The sequence below is a fragment of the Dasypus novemcinctus genome, chromosome 18 (genome assembly GCF_030445035.2).
Source record: "Dasypus novemcinctus isolate mDasNov1 chromosome 18, mDasNov1.1.hap2, whole genome shotgun sequence".
In the NCBI taxonomy this organism is placed as follows: Eukaryota; Metazoa; Chordata; class Mammalia; order Cingulata; family Dasypodidae; genus Dasypus; species Dasypus novemcinctus.
Genome location: NC_080690.1, coordinates 42,501,730 through 42,524,716, shown reverse-complemented (window position 1 = coordinate 42,524,716; position 22,987 = coordinate 42,501,730). Strand labels below are relative to the sequence as shown.

Here is a 22,987-nt window from a genome sequence, read left to right as displayed (position 1 = left end):
CTTTTATGTAATCTAAATCTTTAAAAATTAAAAAATTAAATATGTGTTTCCTAATCAACCCCAATTTTTTCAGATAAAACTATATTCTCTATCTGATGCTGCCCATTTCAAATCCATCCAAAACTGAGTAGCCAATAATGGTTGCCCTATATAATGGTTTATGAAATGGCTTATGGAATTAAAGTCTAACAGAAGTTTTTGAAAAGAGCTCTGTCTGCTTAACCATATTTAGAGTCTTTTTCAAAAAATCACAATGCTTACATCACTTAGCATCCTTTCTTTCTTTAGAAAGCCCCTACAATGAAAGTATACTGCATAGGGATGATTTAGCAGAGTTCCTAGTAAAAAGTAGATTTCTCTCTTAGAATCATTTTTTTCTGTAGTTGAAAAGACAGCTTTTTCTCATTCTTTCAGCAGTATTTCAATAACAATAACTCTATCTAAGAATTATTAAATTAAAAACTTTTGAGGGAAGCGAACTTGGCCCAGTGGTTAGGGCGTCTGTCTATCACATGGGAGGTCCACGGTTCAAACCCAGGACCTCCTTGACCCGTGTGGAGCTGGCCCATGCGCAGTGCTGATGCACACAAGGAGTGCCGTGCCACGCAGGGGAGTTCCCCATGTAGGGAAGCCCCACGTGCAAGGAGTGCGCCCAATAAGGAGAGTTGCCCAGCACGAAAGAGAGTACAGCCTACCCAGGAATGGTGCCACACACACGGAGAGCTGACACAACAAGATGATGCAACAAAAAGAAGCACAGATTCCCATGGGGGGCGGGGGGGGGAGGAAATAGATAGGTAGGTAGATAGATAGATAGATAGATAGATAGATAGATAGATAGATAGATAGATAACTTTTGAGAACTCTTTTTTAGTGCTCAAGAAAGTATAATGAACTTTAAAATGTAACTGTTTCTTCAGTATAAGTTAATCATATTACATCTGTTCCTTTTTTACATGTGGTGTATAGTCAAAATTAAAATGTTTTTCTTTAATGACAGATATACCAGAGAGGCAGGAGTTCGTTCCCTGGATAGGAAATTGGGGGCCATTTGCCGAGCTGTTGCTGTGAAAGTGGCAGAAGGACAACATAAGGAAGCCAAATTGGACCATTCTGATGTGGCTGAAGGAGAAGGTCCGTGACCTTGATCTGGTACTCTCAGGCCTGGCAGCTAGTAGTGAATGGCAAAAGAAACTTGGGTGTGAAGGGATGGTAGTTGGGTAGTCCTTGGAGCACTTACACATTCTACTACATTGATACATTCATCCAATGAGTAAGTAATAATTAATGTTTGATATATTTTATCAAGCAGATTCTCTTCTAACAGAACAGATTTTTAACTGGAATAATACTCAATATTAATGTTAAAAGATTCCAGTAACTTTGTCCAGATTTGTAATGATGATACTTTTTATGTATGGGTTCTGGTATTCTCTTATTTCTTTCTAACCCAGATGGTTGTTAGGACTTTGACCAATAATTTATTACAGCATTAAAAACTCTAAGCTGTCCACATACTGCAGTGGCAGATCTTTGTACCCTGGGATAGTGTCATTTGTTGTAATTTATTTTTCTCGTGCATTTTCTTTTTATAGATACACAATTAAAATATAATTTTAATTCGTTTTTCTAAAAAAAATAATTGCAGAGGTGGTGATGGAGAGTCATGGGAAAGGTTCTATCGCTGGAATTATTAAATTTAGGCATTTCCTTGGTACCCAGCTAAAAATGTTATACCTTCTTGTTCCAGAACTAAAGTGGTCTTAGTTCATCATACCGTGTCATTTTGCAGTTTGCCAAAACTTACTTTAACAAACATGACTTTAGTAGTAGGGAATTGAATATTGCTTTCATAGAAAAGAGATTTATTAGCTGTTCTACCATGTATAGCTCTTTCCAGAAAGGAGTTGTAAGTATGTGAATGAAGTGCCGTAATGCATGGTAGGCTTGGTGGAACAGATGCAGTTAAACATCTGTTTTTCCTTCTTTTGTACACTGAACAGCAGTAGCATCAAAGAGTAGACTTTCACATAATCCTTCTGTTTTAGTGTAGGTACTGAAGCACTCAAATATAGAAACTCTCTGGTTTATTTTCTCCAGAAACTCAACATTCCATCTTCTGTTGAATTGCAAGAGGGTAATACCCTCATTTTTGTGGAGTGGGGGTAAAGACTTGACCTCTAATTGTTTCTTACACAAACTTTACAACTTTTTCTTTTTAGGCCAACCGTTCTCCCATACTTTCACTGGTAACTTAAATTCCTGAGCATTTGTTGGATTCTGTGGTGCAAATCAACTTGCTATTGTTTGTGACCCCCTGTCTAGTTTGCTGTCTATTTATTGTCTGTCTACTTCATGTTTTCCAAAACTTTGTCAGCATCTCTTATCAGCTATTGTCTTCTTTCATAAGTTTAGACAACCATTTTCAGATATCCGAAGTTTTTTAAAGTAGCCTAGGTAAGTGGTAGTCTATCAGGAATTGAAATCACTGGTGTAGCTGACATTGGAGAACTAAAAGATATTTTTCCTTTTGTTTCCCTTCTCTAAATATAAGACCTAGACCTAGCTGCTCCTGAATTTCCCCTTTTTATTCTTATAATACTCTTTGTACTGTGCTCTCAAGCAACTGAGCCTATGTCTTTTTGTTTCTGTCTGTGATATAGCAGAAAGACAGAGTATGAAATGACTATCTAATTAAGACAATTGTCTTTATCTAATTAAGAAAATTGTGTTTAAGATTTAGATGGTATGTTTTAGAATTTATAATACATTCAAAGGGATTCAGTATCAGAAGGAAACTTTCCATAATTATACCTTGCTTAATGTTTATATATACATCATTAGCACATTTCTAATAATGTCTGTGATCATATTAGCTGTTTAATGATAACCTATAAATATTCAAGGATTAGTTCAAACCTCTTGTGAACTGCATGAGAACATACAGTTTTTCATTATAACATTTATTTGGTTATTTGTTTTCAATCCATGGTTCACAGAACATCTCCTAAATGATAATACAATGAAGCAAATTTAGGTCTCTTGAGGATGGCTTTGGTTGTAGTCTTTATTAGAGGCACAGACAATGGACTCTGAGCCTATTCCAATATTGTAAAATACCTTTGAGTTGCTGTAAACAACTCTCCTCCAGATTATAGTAGGGTAACTATTAGGTGTACTGAATTAGCATCTGTGATTTCAACCAGACCAAAAGAAAAATTTCTACAAAAATCCAATGGATGTGTCATGATGATGGGAACGAGTGTTGTTGGGGGGGGGGAGAGGGGGGGTGGGGGGGTGGGGTTGAATGGGACCTCACATATATATTTTTAATGTAATATTATTACAAAGTCAATAAAAAATAAAAAAATTAAAAAAAAAAAGAGTTTACATTAGGTTTTCATGTCACAAATGGAGCTTATTAACTGCAAATTTTTCATTAAGAAATAAATTCTTTAAAATTAGAGTATAAAACAAAATAGAATTGTTATAGAGATTTTAAGTAATGCAGTAAGGGATTTTTTATGTTAAATTTTATTTTTAATGTTAAAAATAATGCTGGAGTTAGAAGTTAGAATTAATGCCAGCAAAAAAAAAGCAGTTTCAGTCTCCAATCTTCAAAAGAGATAGAAACCACAAGTGTATTGAACAAACGTTTTGGTGTAAGCCCAGAAGCCCTGGTCTATGAACATTTGTTTTTGTATTTGTGGGGTCTTAACTGACGGTTGAACAGACTAAATAATAAGTGTTTAAAAGGCAGGTAAGGTTTATAGTTGATCTGTGTTAGAGGAGGAATATTTATGGCTTAGATGCACTTATCCATAATGTATGGCAATTATTTTAAAAAGCATTACTGCCTCTGTTCTCCTGGATGTTATTGGTATATTTTAAATAGCCCATTTCCTTTCTGGGGTATTAATTAGGTATAAGGATAAAATTACAAGGCAAAACTTTTATTCTGCATTTTGCCTACCTTTAACCAAGGACTCACATGTTCCATATATTCATTTTGGCATATATTGGTGTATCTCTCTGAAGAATTAGACATATGTCCATTTATTCAAGCACTCATTTATTTATACCATATATCTAATTAATATCTAGTAAGATTTTCCCTCAAAAATTTTCCTTACCAAAGAGGGCTTCAATTGATTTTAATTAATCCTTACAAAGTTTTATAATAAGGAATATATTTTTTTTAAAGTAATGAAGTTTTATCTGAAAAGATAGATTCATTTAACAACATGCAACTTTTAAATGTTTAAAATTCAAAAGTAAGTAATCAAAATTAAAACCCAAATATCTTGGAAAGAGTTATTTGAAATAATTAATGACAACGATCTAGCTAATGCCAGTATAAGTGCTCATACAAATCTGTGAGATAAACAGCCCTAAAATCCCAAAAGAAAAATGTTTTAAAGGCTGAAAAGAGCCAGTTCACAAAAGAAAAACAATACTTATTAGCCAACTTAGAGGAAAATGTCCAACCTTAAAACTAATAAAAACAATAAAAATTGAAAGAAGTATTTCCAAAGATCCACTTAACCAAGATATTAAATTAGACAAAAAGGAATTTGGGAAGATGCAGCAAAAATTTCAAAGGGGCCCTGGCTTCCACAGTGCTAGTGCAAGTGACTAGAGAAAGCAGCGAAGAAGTAGTGGGAAACTTACTTGATGCCATAGACTTTCACCTAGCAATTCTACTTCTGGATATATGTCCTAAGGAAATTAACTTACATATTAAAAATAAAACACCTCTGTGCATTAAAATGCTCAGTGCAGATTAACTTAGTGAAAGCAAAAATTATAATGAGAAACATCCAGTGCTCAAGTTCTAGATGGGAAATATGCAATAAAAAATGGAAAAAGGTGTAGACATGTTAAGTGGAAAAAGCAGGATTTAACTGTATGGCATAATCGTTACTATGTTAAAAAATATTTTTTAAAAACCTAACCAAACAATACTCTCTTAATTACTTTATATTTGAACAGTACAGTATTTATTGGGTAAGCTATATTAGACTGAAAGAACTTAAGTAGATTTTAATTTCTGCTTATTCTCATCTAAGTCACCTGAAAAACTGGTTAGAAAATAAAAACAGGCAAAAGAAAACACAAATTTTTAAAAGTTACGAGTCTATAAAGAAATAATTTGTTTGATGCCATTATAAGTAAGCTTTTTAAATATCACTTAAGGTGATCCCATAAGTGGTTATATTATGGACATCTCAGCTATACACTTACAGGAAAAATGAACTAGCTAAACATGTTAAGTGAATGGAAACTTGGGGCCTGAGATAAAATTGCCAATGGTGGTATGATACATAATTCTCAAAATTGTATCAAATAATCTTGATATCTGGTCATTTAAGTCATAGAGCTTTGTTCTTCAAGACTGCCTTGGCTGTTGTAGATCCTTTAAATATCCATGTAGGGAAGTAGATGTGGCTCAAGTGATAGAGCTTCCACCTACTATATGGGAGGACCTGTGTTTGATCCCTGGGGTCCCCTGGTGAAAAAGAAGAAAAAGCGTGCCTACATGGCAAGCCAGGGCTGGCATGGTGAACACAAGTGCCTATGAGGTGAGCCAATGCCTGTACGAGTGCCCACATGGTGAGCCAGTGCCCACGTGAGTCACGCAGCAAGATGATGACACATCAAAAGAGAGACAAGGGGACAATCAAGGTGAAGTACAGCAAAAACCAGGAACTGAGGTTGCACAGTTGACAGGGAACCTCTCTCCACATCAGGGGTCTCTAGGATCGAATCCTGGTGAATCCTAGAGGAGAGAAAATGAGAAGAGAAAACAGCAAGACAGGAGGAGGGAAAGGGGGGGAAATAAATAAATCTTTTTTTAAAAAGTAGCCATATAAATTTTAGAATCAGCTTTTCAGTGACTGATTGAATTAAATCTATAAATCAGTTTAGAGAAAACTGACAATTTGGTATTATCAAGCCCTCCACTTCAGGATTTGATATATATCTTCATTTATTTTTCTTCTTAAATAAATGTTTTAAACATTTTATAGTTTTCAGTGTAGAGCTTTCACACATTTTTTCTTTAGATATATTCCTAAGTATTTGATTTTGTCTCTGTGTATTATAAACGGTATTTTTTAAATTTCGTTTTCTAATTTTTCCTAGTATTTTAGAAATATTTGTACCCTGAAAACTTGCCAAATTGATTTATTCTGATAGCTTATAGGTTCTTTTGGATTTTACTATATATACCATCCATCATGACAAATGCAAATAACATCAGTTTTCACTTCTTCCCAGATGTTACACATTTTATTTCATTTTCTTCCCTTGATGCACTAGCTAGGAAAATATTGGATAGAAAGTGGTAAAAGACAAAGTAAGCTTTAAAAAGTCTATGGATTAATTACCAGCCTATCTATAGCCTTTGTTTTTTACCTACTATAAAATCTCAATTGAATGAAATCCTCAGTAGCTGTCCAGTTTGATCCTTATTTGATTCATAAGGTCCTTCACAACATTACCCAATAAACACTACGCCTTGCCAATTAGATTGTTAACAGACATGTCTTTATAATTGATTGTTTTCTAGCACCCAGGAAAATAGAAGCCATAAATTGGGAAAAATGCTGGTGGTTGGATGGTCTGAGTCACAAGCAATAAGATTTGATGTAAGTGAAGACAGGCCTGACTTCATGATATAGTCCCTGGGGCCCCTGCTAACCACAAAACATTGGGCTACCTAAACCATTATACCACAAATCTGTCTAATTCTGTAACAGTTTCTGTAGTTCAATCTGGATCCTATTTTGGCTGAGATGCATTTCAACATGTGTTGTTTCTCTGGTATATATGCCTTATGTAGGACAATGAAATCAATATAATGTAGTAGAAGAAGGTAGATATAATATTCGTAATTCTTTGTTCCATCCTTTGCAAACAACTTTAAAGTTAAAAATCATCAAGGGAGTGGAGGTGGCTCAAGCCATTGGGTGCCTCCCTCCTACATGGGAGGTCCCAGTTCAGTTACTGGTGTCTCCTAAAAAGAAAATGAGCACACAGTGCAGCTCAAGCAATTGAGCTTCTGTTTACCATATGGAGGACCCAGGCTCGATCCCCAGGACCTCCTGGTGAAAAAGAAAAAAAAGTTGCCCCAGACCTGTGCAGAGAAGTCTCAAGGCCTACCCCACCCAACCCTGGCAGCGTGGAGAGCAAAGCGTCACACCGAAAAGACGATGACACAACCAAATAGGGGGAAAATATGTATCAAATATGGGGAGTGGGTGTAGCACAATGGTTGAGCATTTGCTTCCCATATTTGAGGTCCTGGGTTCAATCCCTGGTACCTCCAAAAAAGCAAAAATGCATGAAATAAAAGATTTGAATTTTATCGCACTGGTTTTCCTCATTTTTTTGCTTCAGTTCTCCCAGTTCACCATGCCCTTGACCATATTATGCTGGGTGGGGGAACTTCCTGCAATTTAAGCAAGTATATTTAGTACCATGGATTTAGGATTCCAGAGGGGAGAGCCACTACTGTCAGGTTTGTGTGCTCATCTTTGTGCTTTAGTCTCTTTACATCCCACTCATTTTCTATGTTGCCTTACCACTCTTATCCTTTCTCAGCATCCAGTTCTCCAGAGGAGATAGTCTTCTGATGGGCTGCTTGTTGGGGTTCTCTTAAGCCCTAAGCATGCTTTTTGCTAGTTATTTTAAGTGTTACTCATTCAATAACCAAAACAGGGTGCTGTCCCTGCAGGAAAATCAAGTGCCTTTGGTCCTTTCACCTTTTTCTTGGCTAATTTCCAAATCTAAAACATATCTGTTATCTCCTGTCATGAGTGAATCTTTTATGTTCATGGAAAATACTGTATAGAATATTTTTAGAAAAAAGAGTAATCCATGTGGTGTGTATTTAAATTCTCTTTGTCTTCTTGGAGCAGTCTTCTGTTTGATGCAGGGTCTGCACCAATCCTTTGGACTTTGACATTATTTATCTACTACTGCTTAACAAATTACCCCAAAATTTAGCGAATTAAAATTCTCGAACATTTAACATCTCACAGTTTCTATGGGTGAGGAACCCAGGAGCAGTTTAGTTGGATAATTCTGACTCAGGATCTCTCATGAGGTTGCAGTCAAACTGTTGGCCAATTGAAGGCTTATGGTGGTTGGCAGACCTTAGTTTCTTGCTGGCTGTTGGCTGGAGTCTTCAGTTCCTCACTGCATGGATATCCCTATAGGCTGCCTGAGTGTGCTTACAACATGGCAGCTGGCTTCCCCCTGAATAAGTGATAGGTGAGCAGTAGAGCCCAAGACAAAAGCTACAGTCTTATATAACTGTCACTTCTGCCATATTCTTTGGCCCCACAGACTAACTCTGGTACAGTGTAAGAGGTAACTGCAAAGGGTGTATGAATACCAGAAGATAGGGATCATTGGGGGCCATCATGGAAAGTTTTGTCCTTTTTGAATTTATTTCAAAGAAACTTTTTGTACATTTCCTTCTATTTCAACCCCTCTTCCCCAGAGTTGAAATTGTTTAGCATTCTAAAGAAAACCTATGGTTTGGATTGTTAATATAAAGTAAAAGTTTCTGTGATACAGAAATGGTTAAGAATATATAGTTACTGCGCTCTCTGGGGTGGGCCTCCTTGGGAGAATAGCCTAATAAGACTGTCACCCATAAGCAAATGAATGATTCTTTAGCAACAATTGAAACCACATTTATTTGTCAGCTTTTAATGTGGACTTCGTTGATGTTTTTGTTTAGTTGTGTAGTTTTTAGGCATAAAAAAACTTTGTTAGCTGATTTTAGTGAAGTGATAATAGATAAATTTCCTATTATTTAGTTCTAGAAAAGTCCTTGAACATTTTAACCTAGGTCCCATATCTTCCTTTCTAGCTAGAACAATAAAGAGAACAATTTGCTGTGTGTGCCTCTGAACCCAAAAACCACAGACCAGATGCTTTGTTTATTTTAGGTGTTAAAATACTCAGAAATCAGATGTTTATTGTCTGCAGAAATGCCTGGGTCTAATGGTAAAAGGACTTGGAGCACAGTGTGATGAGTCACAGCTACGGTTTTAGTATTATAGGAGCTGAATTTAAATTGACCTATATTTTCGTAATCTTTAGGCAGCACAGTCATCACAATCTAAGACACTTAAACATCAGAAGGATTTTTCTAAGCTGCTATTTAAGTTTGTGCTGTTGAATATCCATCAAACTTAGCTGATTTCTTATTAAAGGTTACACAGATTGTACTTGGAAGTTTGAATTTATTTTTGCATTTTCAGTGTTTAAAGTCCTGCTTTATATTCTTCATGCTTACCTTTTCTTTTGATTGTATTAGTGGCCCAGGGCAAGTAAAAATTTACAATAGCTAAAGGAACTAAGACTGTTGAGGAATATGGACATCAGAGACAAAATTTAAGTCCCCAGAGGACCTGACTTGCTGATGCTACAGCTTTGGGGCTTACTGATTTCCATTACAGTTCATTGGATTTGCAAACAATCCAAGATGGTAATAAATTTAGATCTAGAGATTAAGGCTTTCTAAATCTTTTGCATTTGGTGGGGATATTAGGTACCATTGTTGTATTCAAACATCTAGAATCATTTGGTGTTCTAATGTTGGGTTGAAAATATCATCCTGATATACAATGCCAATATCGTGAAAATATACTAAATATTCTTTTCTAAATTGACATGTACATTGACTTACTTATTATTTCCTCATGGATATTGGCCTGATTTAGGAGCAGTTGTTACCCATGTAGATGGGAAAGAGGCAGCAGTGAAGGAAAAATGCTACTTGCTATATAATAGAAGCAAAATGTTTATTATTTAAACTCTATTTTGGGACAAAAGAAATATAAAATAGTATAAAATTATTCCATTTAATAAGTCATATAAAAAGATACAGTGGTCTTTGAGTATCATTGTTATATATTATCAAAACGAGCCTTTCAGGGGAACAGGTGTAGCTCAGTGGTTGAGTGCCTGCTTCCCATGTACATTATCCCAAATTCAATCCCCAGTACCTACTTAAAAAAAAAAAATCTTTTCTGAGTTACAGAAGTACTAAAGCAATACTTTAGCTTTTTAAAATATTACAAATGCTCTTTGCTTTTTAACAACTTACCCATTTATAGTGATCCCACAAGAATATTTTCTGAATCTCTAATACAGGAAATGAAATTTATTAATGAATAAAACTCACTGGGAGTCAAGGGTGCAAACTCTACTGTCTGGTACCAAAGATAGGATTCTATATCTTGGACCCTTATCTATATTGATTCATTCATTCGGTGATTCAGCTAGCATTTACTAAATACTTCTATATGCCAGGTTCTAAATTGAATTATGGAAGCAAATGAAAGAGACTCTTATCAAATGTGTAGTCTATTAGGGGAGATAAATATATAAACAAATAATATTAAAATATGGGATAAATGTTGGTTTTTAATGTGTTTTAGAGGCTTTGAATCGATCATTTAAAGCATCGTTTTATTTTTTATAGAGATTGTAGCTTTTCCTTACTGCTTTTAGTAAGTCGAGACAAAACTATCATTAACATCTCAAAATTAATTGGAATGGAAAAATAGATGGGAGAAAACTTTTTCTATAAACTTTTTTCTTGGTATTCTCTAGTTTCATGAAAATGAAAGTTTAGAAATGGCTAAATTATAACTTTCATCTGTATCTCAGCAGTTATTATATAGAAATGCTTAATAGGTAAACTTGAAAGAAAATGTATCTGGTGAAGTTAAGGTTGTATTAACATTCCAAAAATAATGAAGAAAATATTGGTAGAAAGGACTTAGAAGAGTTTATTGCTAGCAATGAAGGTTCTTCTGGGTATTTCATCCACAGATTTCTCCATTACCATCAATTCCTCAGAAAAACAAATAGAAAACACGGTGGCACAAATGCCTTGGCAGCCACCATCAATAACTTCAATCTCAGTTGCATTTACCACACTTCCTCTGGCTAGAAAGATAATTTTCTGGAAAAGATTAACCTGAAACTGACAGCACAAATCATACAGTTGAAACTATTCAGGTTTTTCTGATTTGTTTTCAAGATATTTTGTTTTCTGCTTCCTTCCTCTCCAAGTGAAGGCTTTTTGGATACATTGTATCCATGGTCAGTTTAGCTTAGCGGCACATACTCACATACTTCCACCATTTTATAAGAAATAACAAAATCACTTTTAATCTTACCATCTCATCTCACTTTCCAAAATAGTCTTGGTTAAAATTAAAAACAAACAACAAAAAAAAAAACCATAGTTGTTTTTGTAACTGCAAACACAGAAGTCATTATCTCCATGCCTAAATAGAGTCTGAATCCATGTATACTCATGTGTGCTAAAGAGTTGAGAAAACATCATTACCCTCATTGATCCATACATGACCCCTGCCGGGAACATTGAGACACACAGTAACTACCCCTACATCCAAGACTCAAAATATTTACAGTTCAACAAATTGATTTCAAGTTTCATTTTGCTCCTAATCTCAGTGTGATGGAATTCAACTTTCAAGAAAAAAATGAGTGCTGATTATTTTAATCCTTCAGTTATAATTTTGTTACATAATTTTCATTAATTACAAATATTTATGCATACTTGACAAAATCAGCATTAAAAACAAATATTTTGGCAAATCAAAGTAACGATTCATTATTTTGGTGATTTGTTATTTGTTTATAGGTGTTACTGAAATTTAATTGAACAGATCATAACCAGGTACCTATTTTGTGTATGTATAGTATATGGTATGAGGAGGTTAGAGTTCATCTAGTCTGACTTTCATTTTACAGATGAGGAAACCAGGCCCCAGTTTCTTACTGAAGGTTGTGCTTGTAAATGTTGGTTGTATTACAGTCTGCATATTGGTTATTCTGCCAGCCTAAAAGTCAGTCCAACATAGAGAGAACTGAAATTAAAAAGGACAATTTGGCGCTAAATTGTGATAGACTCAAATATGACTCTTAAGAGTTAGAAATTTATTTAATTGGTGATGAAAAAACTAGCGAAGATGTTTAAGTCTGGAAATGATGTAATTAGAGCATTGATTTAGAAAGATTGATTTATAAGTAATGAATAAATGGATAGTAGGAAAACTAGGCATAGAAACCAAAGTAGTAAACTATTGTAATAATCCAGATAGGAAAGATGATTATCATTTCTAAAATGCCTACTATGTGCTAGACTCTATGATCTTTTAATGACCCAATGAGATAGGTACTGTTTTGAGGGCCAATTTTGTAGATGAGAAACCTAAGGTATGGAGGTCAAATAATTTGTTCAAGGGTCAGCTAGTAAATAGCAGAAGCCAGATTCCAACCTAGGCAGATTGGCTCTAAGCTTAAACTCAGTAGCTACACTATACTTTCATTATCTCTATATCCTGTATCCCTGTAAAAACCATTTGAAGTGTAGATACTGTTTTCCTCATTTCTCTTGAGGAAATAGAAGCTTAAAGAGGTTGAAGTACTTTTCCAAAGTAAAACAGCTTGTAAGTAAAAAAGCTGAAAAGGAATTCAAACCCAGGCTATCTGACTCCAAGGTCTTTTGGAGGGGTGGTAGTGGAGGGTATATATTGTACCTCTACTGGACATTTTTAAGATTTCCCCAATGGTAGAAATACTGAAAATGGGAAAAGCAACTTGGTATTTCTATCTGAGGCCTTGAAATTTTTCAGTCTAAACAAATCAAATACTATTACTGGTTAAGAGTTAGCTACTAGAAAAATCTACCTCTCTTTTAAAAAAAGTTATTTTTGTGGAGTATTAAAAGATGATTTTTCAATAGTAAAAATCATGACTTAAATATAAAAGTAAACTGTCAAAGATTTTATTTCGCTCATTAATTAATGAGGGAATCAGGAACATATTACAACTCATTCAGTGTAGGATCCAAAAAGCAGACATATATATTAGCAGTCATGAATGCTAATATTAATTTAAGAGATGCAAAATTGGCTTTTTGGAGAGGGGAGGATCAGTTGTACCTTTACTGGACAAAATTCATTTTCATTTTTATGGACAAATATCATTTGTATTATTATCAGATTTTTACAGATTGAAAAATAGCTCAAAGACAATGAAAGACAACCTGAAAGGTACACTAGACAGGTCAATATATATATACATTTTTTTTTTTAAGGTACTGGGGGCCAGGAATTGAACCCAGGACCTTGTATGTAGGAAGCAGGCACTCAAGCCCTGAACCACATTGGCTTCCCTAAGTTGGTTTTTTTGTTCATTTATTTGCTAGTTGTTTGTTTCTGTTTCTTCACGAGGCACTGGGAACCAATCCCGGAACCACCTCCCATATGGGATGGGGGAGCTCAATTGCTTGAGCCACATCCACTCTCCTCAGTCATCTATTTTTGCTCAAGTCTTTAACTTTTCCTGACAGGTGTCATAGAATGAAATCTCTATATATAATATCAGTTATATTGATTACACTCAGGCAGAAAGAAAAATCTAATCTCTAAATTTAGAACCAAGTTGCCTTATCTTATGAAAGAGCACCTGAGCTACAGGTTACTTTTCTAGAATAGACTTTAGATTGGAACAAAATATAAAGTGTCTCTGGCAGGGAGGTAGGAAACTAGATATACTGCTAGTGATGTGCTTTGGACTACAGGCAGTTTGTTTAGCTTCCCTGGGCCTCAGTTTCCTTGGGTATAAAATGAAAGATTGAACCAGATCTTTGAGTTTCTACCCAGATTTTAAAATTTTATATTTCATGGCTCTATTCTTCAGTATTTGTTAATTCTTAGTTAATAATCTTGAATTCTCTAAGCTTCAGAATGATACTTAGACATTTTCAGGGTACTATTTCCTCAAAGACATCTTATTAGTAGATACAAATAGGTAGTATTCATTTCTTTAGAGAATTGGTTCCCTGTTTCTGAGCCCTGTTTTCTTGATGGCAGCAATTAATAGTGTTCTTATACACCCCCTCCTTCCCTTCCTTATCCTACAGGCCTTAAAAACTACTCATTGTGAAATGAACATTTATATAATCTAGAAGAAGGGGTTCCTGTTGTTGCTATACCGTAAAATTTAGCTTCTGAACTCATGGGACTAGGCTTGAGAGTGTAGTTTATGCTCCAGGGAAAAAGAGAAAAAAGCAAGTATAAGAAGTGATAACTAAAATTTTCTCTCTTGAGTTAAAATTTTAGATATCCTAGGATATCTGTGGTTAGATAGACTTTAGTTTCCACTACATTCTGGAGAATTGTGGACGTTAGGTTATTTTGCTTTTCTGGTCTCTTCTCATTGTTTGAATCATTTGCCAAGAGACACCATTTTGCTGTAAGAATAATTCAAAAGTCAAGGACTTCTAGGAAGATGGCAGACTAAAAAGACACAGAATTCTGTTCTCTCCCAGAAGAATAGCTAGAGGACAGGCAGGAAATGGCCTGGAAAAATAGTCTTCTAGAGTTAGGGACACCAGAGAAGGCTGGACACCACCCAGAGGAAAGGGAGGCAAAGGAAAAGAATCACAACGTTAAAACTGCAGTTGCAAATGCTGGCCCCTCCCCCACATTATAGACACTTCTGAATTCTCAGGCCTTGGACTAGCAGCTACAGACAAAGGGGGCCCCACGGATCTACCTCCCCAGAAAAGGGGAGAAAGACGTATACAGCCTACAGCTAACTCAGCCTTTGACCCACAAATTTGGGCTGCTGTGTCCTACCAGCCCTTCCAGACCAGGTGGGACCATACCATTTTTTGCCTTGGGAGTTGGCAAGGGCCTAAAGAGCTCCAGGCTGTCTACTGACCCGGATGGGTTGTTGAGGATGCAGAGGAGAGTGGAATTGCTTCTACCTGGGACAAGGAAGGGGGCTACTAGCAAAGGTTGGAGAACTGCCCCTGAGAAAGTTTGAATTATGAAGCTCTTAGCCTACAGGCAGAATCCTCTATCACATTGATATGGTCCCTGTTGCAGCAAACACACTGAGGCATACAACAGCAGACTCAAGATGATAGAAGACAGAACAGCTGAAATTGAAGAGAGAAAAGAACAGGAAATATAGAGCAGGAGCTCAGGGATTGAATGATAACATGAAATACAACAACATACGTGTCATGGGAGTTCCAGAAGGAGAAGAGAAGGGAAAAGAGCAGAAAGAATATTTGAGGAAATAATAGCTGAAAATTTCCCAGCTCTCACAAAAGAAATGAACTTACATGTCCAAGAAGTGCAGAGTACTCCAATCAGAATAAATGCAGATAGACTGACACCAAGACACATACTACTCAGAATGTCAAACAGTAAAGATAAAGAGAAAATTCTGAGAGCAGCAAGAGAGAAGCACACCATCAAATACAAAGGATGCCCAGTAAGACTTAGTGTCGATTTCTCATCAGAAACTACGAAGGCAAGATGGCAGTCGTATGATACAAATAGGATACTGAAAGAGAAGAATGGTCAGCCGAGAATTCTTTATCCAGCAAAATTGTCTTTCAGATATGAAGGTGAATTTAAAATATTCACAAACAAACAGAAACCAAGAGAGTTTGTGAAAAAAATAGTCCACCTTTGCAGGAAATATTAAAGGAAACAGTACAGCCTGGAAGAAAAATACAAGAAAGAGAGGCTTGGAGGAGAGTATAGAAGAAAAATAGGGTAACCTAAAGAGTAAAAAGATAGATGGAAATAAGATATGACATATGAAAACCAAAAGGTAAAATGGTGGAAATAAATAATGCATTTGAATGTGAATGGATTAAACTGCCCAATCAAAAGATATAGGCTGACAGAATGGATTAAAAAAAAAAAAAAATGAGCCATCCATATGGTGCTTACAAGAGACTCACTTTAGACCCAGGGATACAACTGGGGAAAGTGAAGCATTGAAAAAAGATACTCCACACAAATAGTAACCAAAAAGGAGCAGGGGTGGCTTTGCTAATATCAGACAAAACAGACTTTAAGTGCAAAAAGTTATAAGAGATACAGAAGACCATTATATAAAGGGACAGTCCACCAGGAAGAAATAATAGTCATAAATATCTAGGCACCTAACCAGGGTACTCCAAAATGCATGAGGTAAACTCTGGCAAAACTAAAGGGAGAGGGAAGCACCTGGGGCTCAATCAGTTGGGCTCCCATCTACCATATGGGAGGCCCTGGGTTCGCATCCCGGGGCCTCCTTGTGAAGGCAGGCTCACCCCGCATGCCACGGAGAAGAACACACAGCAAATGGACACAGAGCCGACAGCAAGCAAGTCACAAGCATGGGGGGGGGGGGGTAAAATAATATAAATAAATAAATAAAGGTAGAAACAGAAATCTCTACAATAATAGTTGAAGACATAAACATACAACTAGACAGAAGAAGAACTGAACAAGGAAACAGAGAACTTAACAATATGATAAACGAGCTAGACCTAACAGATATATACAGAACATTGCACTCAAACTCAGCAGATTATACATTCTTCTCAAGTGCCCATGAATCTTTCTCCAGGATAGACCACATGTTAGGTCACAATATAGCTCTCAATAAAATGATTGAAATTATACCAAGCACCTTCTCAGATCATAAGGGAATGAAGCTACAAATCGATAATAGGAAAGAGGTAAATTCGCAAATGTACAGAGGCTAAACAACGCAATCCTAAATAATCAGTGTGTCAAAGAAGAAATTGCAAGTGGAATCAGTAATTATTTTTAGATGAATAATAATTAGAAAACAAACTTATTAAACCTTATTGCATACAGTGAAGGCAGTCTTGAGAGGGAAATTGATAGCCCTAAACACCTATATTTAAATAGAAGAAAGAGATGAAATCAAAGATCCAACTGAACAACTGGAGAAACTACCAAAAAAAAAAAAAAAAAAAAAACCTACCCAAAGCAAGCAGAAGTAAAGAAATAAATGAAATTGAGAACAGAAAAAAAAAAACCAATAGAGAAAAATCAACAAAACCAAAAGCTGGTTCTTTGAGAAGAGCAATAAAACTGATAAATCCTAAGGGCAGCTGGCAAGATGGTGGCAGAGTAAGGCGCTCACAGAGTCAGCTTATGCTACAAGGTAGTTAGTACTCATACAGAGCAATCTAAAGCACCTCACTGGGGGCTCCAGGAAACCAGAAGAGCATCCTGCAGCATCCTTGAAAGAATAGGAGAAGACTGCCCATCTGCAGAGAAGATTAGTAAGTAGAGCACTCCACACCATGGAGGCCAGTGCCCATCTTCCACTGGTGGCATAAGCCACCTTGGAAGCTATTCCATGGCTGAAATTGGAGCTCCATTTCCAAAAAGTGGAGGAGGAAGAGACAGTTGGACACCAACTTCAGCTACTGATTGGTAAATTCAGTGGGCTAAAGTATAATCCTAAGAACAGCTAAAGTTTGAACCTGTCCAAGTCAGCTCAGTAGCTGCCATTTTGACTCTGCCCCTGGCATAAGGAGAAGCTGGGTTGATGAAAATCACAGTGTTGGTAGGGACTGCCTTTTTTCCACCCAGGTTGGACTGCAGCCATAGCCTAGGCTTCAGCCCTAACTCTAGCAGGAGGAAGCTGGCAAGATCTGCACCATCCTCTCCAGGTAACTGCACATACATTTGGCTGGCACAGACTGAATAGTCGGAAGTCTACTGGTGCAGCTGCAGTCATTTTGGACCCACATGTCATAGGTTGCCGCCCACAGCTGCAGCTCCATCCCCACCACAGGCAAGGGAAGAAGGGGCATGAAGCTTCATCAGTCTCTCCAAGAAACTACAGTCTAGGCCTGCACAAATTGGATTATTATACACAGCTGTGACTCTGTCCTTACCCCTAGCAAAGAAGAAAGGTGAGAGAAACTTCATTGGTCCCTGGGACAATGCAGTAGGTGGAGCCTCCATTACTTATAGCACCAACTACATTCTTGACTTCTTCTACACAACCAGCAAAGGAGAAAGGGCAAGAAAGCCCTAAACTAAAGAGAGAAACTGTACCAGAATAAATACATCTAGTAAGCCAGATCCCAAGACACCAACAAAAAACTAGAAGCCATATTGAGAAACAGTAAAATATGGCCTGGTTAAAGGAACGAGATAAGTCTGACATAAAGAGGTTGAGACAGCTAATCAGAGATGCTCAAAGAAATCCCCTTAATAAATTCAATGATATGGCTAAAGAGATTAAGGATATTAAGACATTGGATAAGCACAAAGAAGAATTTGAAAGCATACATGGAAAAATACCAGATCTTATGGGAATGAAAGGTGCAATCAGTGAATTAAAAGTACACTGGAATCATATAACAGCAGATTTGAGGAGGCAGAAAAAGCAGTAATGAGCTTAAAAATATGGCCTCAGAAAGCAAACATACAAAAGAACAGATGAAGAAAAGAATGAAAAAAGTTGAGCAAGGTCTCAGGGAACTAAACAACAGAAAGAGATGTGCAGACATATGTGTCTTTAGTGTCCCAGAAGAAGAGAAGAGAAAAGGGGCAGAAGGAATATTTGAAAAAATAGTGGTAGAAAATTTCCCAGCCCTATTGAAGGACAGATAGCTGTGTCCAAGAAGCACAGCATACTCTCATTAGAGTAAATACAAATACACCAACTCTAAGACACATGCTAATCAGGATGACAAATACCAAAAACAAAGAGAATTCTTACAGCAGCAAGAGAAAACCAGTGCATAACATATTAGGGATACCCAGTAAGATTAAGTTCCAATTTCTCATCAGAAACCATGGAGGCAAGAAGACAGTGGTATGATGTATTTAAGATACAGCAAGAGAAAAACTTCCAGCAAGAATCTTATATTTAGCAAAACTGTCTTTCAAAAATGAGGGTGAGTTTAGAATATCCACAGATAAACAGACACTGAGAGAATTTATAACAAAGAGACCAGCCTTGCAGGAAATGCCAAAGGATGTGCTACAGTCTGAAAAGAAAAGACAGGAGAGAAAGCTTGGAAGAGTCTAGAGATGAAAACTTTATCAGTAAAAGTCTCAAAAGAGTTGTGAAAATAAAATATGACAAAACCCAAAGGTCAAAACGTGTGAAATATGAATTCCCTTTAAAATAATAAAGTTGAATGTTAATGGATTAAACTCACCAATCAAAAGACACAGACCGGTGTAATGGATAAGAAAATATGAGCCATGTATATGCTGTCTGCAAGAGACTCACCTTAGACCCAAGGATACCAATAAATTGAAAGTAAAAGGCTGGAAAAAGATATTCCATACAACCTGAATCTCTGGACTGACCGTGTGATAGCTAGGCCCTGAACCTCAACAGACTTGCAACTCCTACACTCTGGTTTATTGGACTTACCCCACTCAGCTAACATGGAGGTGAAGAAGGTCAACCACCACACCAGGGAGCCAAGAGTGCCTACAACTGAAAGCAGGAGGATTGCATCCAGCATCCATGTGAAATCTAAGCCCCCTCTTAATAGAGATGTGGAGCGGACACAACCATTCCAAGGTCCAGAGGATGGAGGAATAGAGTATGGATTAGCGTGAACTTACTGATATTCTATTCATGAACTATTGTGATTAGTAATCGAAGAAAATGTGGCATTGGTGTGGAGAAAGTGGCCATGGTGGCTGCTGGGAGTAGGGAGTGGGAGGAAGAGATAAGATGTGGGGGCATTTTCAGGACTTGGAGTTCTCCTGGGTGGTGCTGCAGGGACAATTACCAGACATTGTATGTCCTCCCATGGCCCACTGGGTGGACTGTGGGAGCCTGGGCCATGGTGTGGACCATTGACCATGAGGTACAGCGGTGCTCAGAGATGTATTCACCAAATGCAATGAATGTCTCATGATGATGGAGGAGGTTGTTGTTATGGGGGGAGGAGTGGGGTGAGGGGGGTAGGGGATATATGGGGACCTCATATTTTTTTAATGTAATATTAAAAAAATAACGACAAAAAAACAAAAAGATATTCCATACATGCAGTAACCAAAACACACACAAAAAAGCCAAAGTAGCTATGCTTCTATCAGATGAAATAGACGTTAAAAGACACTAGTAATGTGCAATCTGAGGAGGAAGTCAGGGGAAATTTTTCCATTTATAATAACAACTAAAGAATCAGATATTTAGGAATAAACTTAACCAAGGATGTAAAGCACTTGTGTTCAGAAAACAGCAATGCATTATTAAAAGAAACCAAAAAAAGACCTAAATATTTGAAGAATATTTCATGTTCACAGACTGGAAGACTAAATTTCATGAAGATATCAATTCTACCCAAATTGATAAACAGATCCAATGCAATCCCAATAAAAATTCCACCAGCATCTTTTAAATAAGTGGGAAACACAATTATCAAATTTATTTGGAAGGGTATGGGGTCCAGAATAGCCATAAACCTCTTAAAAAGAAAAAGCGAAGTTGGAGGACTCTCACTTCCAGACTTTAAATCATATTACTTAGCTACTGTAGTAAAAACAGCATAAATACAGACACATAAACCAATGGAATAAAGATAGACACATAGACCAGTGGAATCAAATTGATGGTTAGAAACAGACCATCATCAAGGGTCAAGTGATTTTTGAGACGCCTTGTCAAACCCACCCAGCTAAGGCAGAATATTCCATTGAACAAATGGTGCAGGGAGAACTGGATATCCATAGCCAAAAGAAAGAAAGAGGACCCCTTTCTCACACCCCATACAAAAATTAACTCAAAATGGATCAAAGACCTAAATATAAAAGCAAGAACCATAAAGCTTCTAGGAAAAAAATGTAGGAAAACCTCTTCAAGACCTGGTGGTAGGTGGTGGATTCTTAAATAGATAAGAGGAGGACTGAGATGGACTACTGATGCTTAATATATGTATAAGTTTTAATTAACTTTACCATAAAAGTGTGGAAATGTATAGAGTTGATAGTGGCATATTATAGTGAGTTTATCAATGAAAATGTGGCTAGAAAGGATAGTCGTGATATAAATGTCAACTGAAAGAAAGCTAGAGAATAATCTAGGGACGGAATAACGCAGTAAACCCAGAAGTGAATGAGAGTTGTAGTTGATGGTACAGATGCAAGAATGTCCTTTGTGAGCTAGAGCAGATGTATGTCACTATTCCTAGGTGGTGGAAATCTGGAGAAGCATGGGAAAAATAAGACTGGAGTGACCTATGGACTGTATTTAACAGCAATACTGTAATAGTCATGCATCTATGCCAAAGACGTACTATGTTGATAGTGGAGGAGTATGGGAAAGTGTGCCAAATATGTGCTATATACCATGGTTAGTGGTAATGGTCTAATGATATTACCTCATAATCTGTAACAAATATTCCACCACAGTTTGGTGTGTTGATGGAGGAGTGTTGTATGGGAATTCTGCACATGTGCATGATTGTTTTATAAATTCACAACTTCTACAATAAAAATATTTTTTTAAAAATAATAATAGGGTGATTTGGGGAAAACACACCAAATGTAAGATATGGACTTTAGTTACTAGTGAGATTTTGACAGTATTCTTTCATAATTTGTAACAAATTTGTAACAACAATGCAATGTTGTTGGTTGGTGTATGGGACCCCTGTATAATGATATGCCTGTTTGCTTTGTAAGTTCACAACTTTCACTGTACACTTATTGTTTGTGTATGTTCACGTATGAGTGATTTTTTAAAAAAATAATAATAGGGTGTGTTGGGGGCAAAAGATACCAAATATAAGATACTTCTGGTTAGTAGTAATATTTTGAGGATGCTCTTTCATCACTATTTATAATGGTTTACAACAATGCAAGGTATTGGTGGTAGGGTGCAGTATGAGAGCCCTGTATAATGTTTTGTTTTGTAAGTTCACAACTTTTATTATACACTTACTCTTTATGTATGTTTATGTATGAGTGATATACTTCAATAAATTTTTAATAAATCTTTAAATGAAAAAATTAATTTAAAAAAATCGACAAACACCTAGCAAGAGTAACAAAGAAAAAAAAAGAAGATGTAAATAAGCAAAATCAGAAATGAAAGGGAAAGGGTTGAAGTTATGACTGGCCCCACAGAAATAAAAAGAATCATAAGAGGATATTATAAGAATCCGTATGCCAACAAACTAAATAACATAGATGAAAAGGACAAATTCCTAGAAATGCACAAACAACCTCTACTGATGCTACAAGAAATACAAGAACTTAGCAAACAACATATTTAAAGAGATTGAATCCATCATCAAAAATCTCCCAACAGGGAAGCAGCTGTGGCTCAATTAATTGGGCTCCCATCTAACATATGGGAGGCTCTGGGTTCACGTCCCAGGGCCTCCTTGAAGGTAAATCTGGTCCATGCACCGCAGAGAGCTGACGGCCTGTGCACCGCAGAGAGCTGATGGCCCATTCGCTGCAGAGGCCTGGCAGAGCAAGCTGACGCAACAACAACAAAAAAAGGAGACAAGCAGGTACAGAAAAAAAAAAACCCTTTATATCAGCCCACCAAGGGGGGCAGGGACTCAACCCTGAGTCATGTCTTACTGACATGGTTGAATCAAAGCCCTAATCTTTTATCAAGTAAACTTAAAACCTTTGAATTTAATGTAAATCAAAGGGTATCACACCCAGAGGAACAGACCAGTTTACAAACATAATTTTTCTCTTTTTGGGGGATTCATAAATAATATCAAATGTGACTACAAAGATCAATATGCAAAAATCAGTCATGTTTCTATACACCAGTATTGAACAATCCGAAGAGGAAATCAGGGGGGAAATTCTGTTTACAATAGCAACAAAAAGACTCAAATACCTAGGAATCAATTTAACCAAAGAAGTACAGGACCTATATGCACAAAACTACAAAACAATGCTAAAAGAAATCAGTAAAGACCTAAACAAGTGGAAAGACATTCCATGTTTATGGATTGAAGATTAAATATTGTGAAGGTATTAATCCTACCCAAAATGACTTGTGGATTCAATGCAATACCAAACAAAATTCCAACAGCCTGCTTTACAGAAATAGAAAAGGCAATTGCCAAATTCTTTTGGAAAGGTAAGTGCAC

General features: G+C 36.5%; 1 protein-coding gene across 1 annotated transcript in view; it reads left to right on the top strand.

Annotated features, from left to right (window-relative positions):
• The window catches only part of LONP2 (lon peptidase 2, peroxisomal), a 163,602-nt gene that overhangs the window by 98,308 nt on the left and 42,307 nt on the right, over nucleotides 1-22,987 (top strand). The window contains exon 11 of the mRNA XM_004479880.4: nucleotides 1,001-1,134. Coding sequence (XP_004479937.2) covers nucleotides 1,001-1,134 — 134 coding nt within the window. The remainder of the gene's footprint in view (nucleotides 1-1,000; nucleotides 1,135-22,987) is intronic.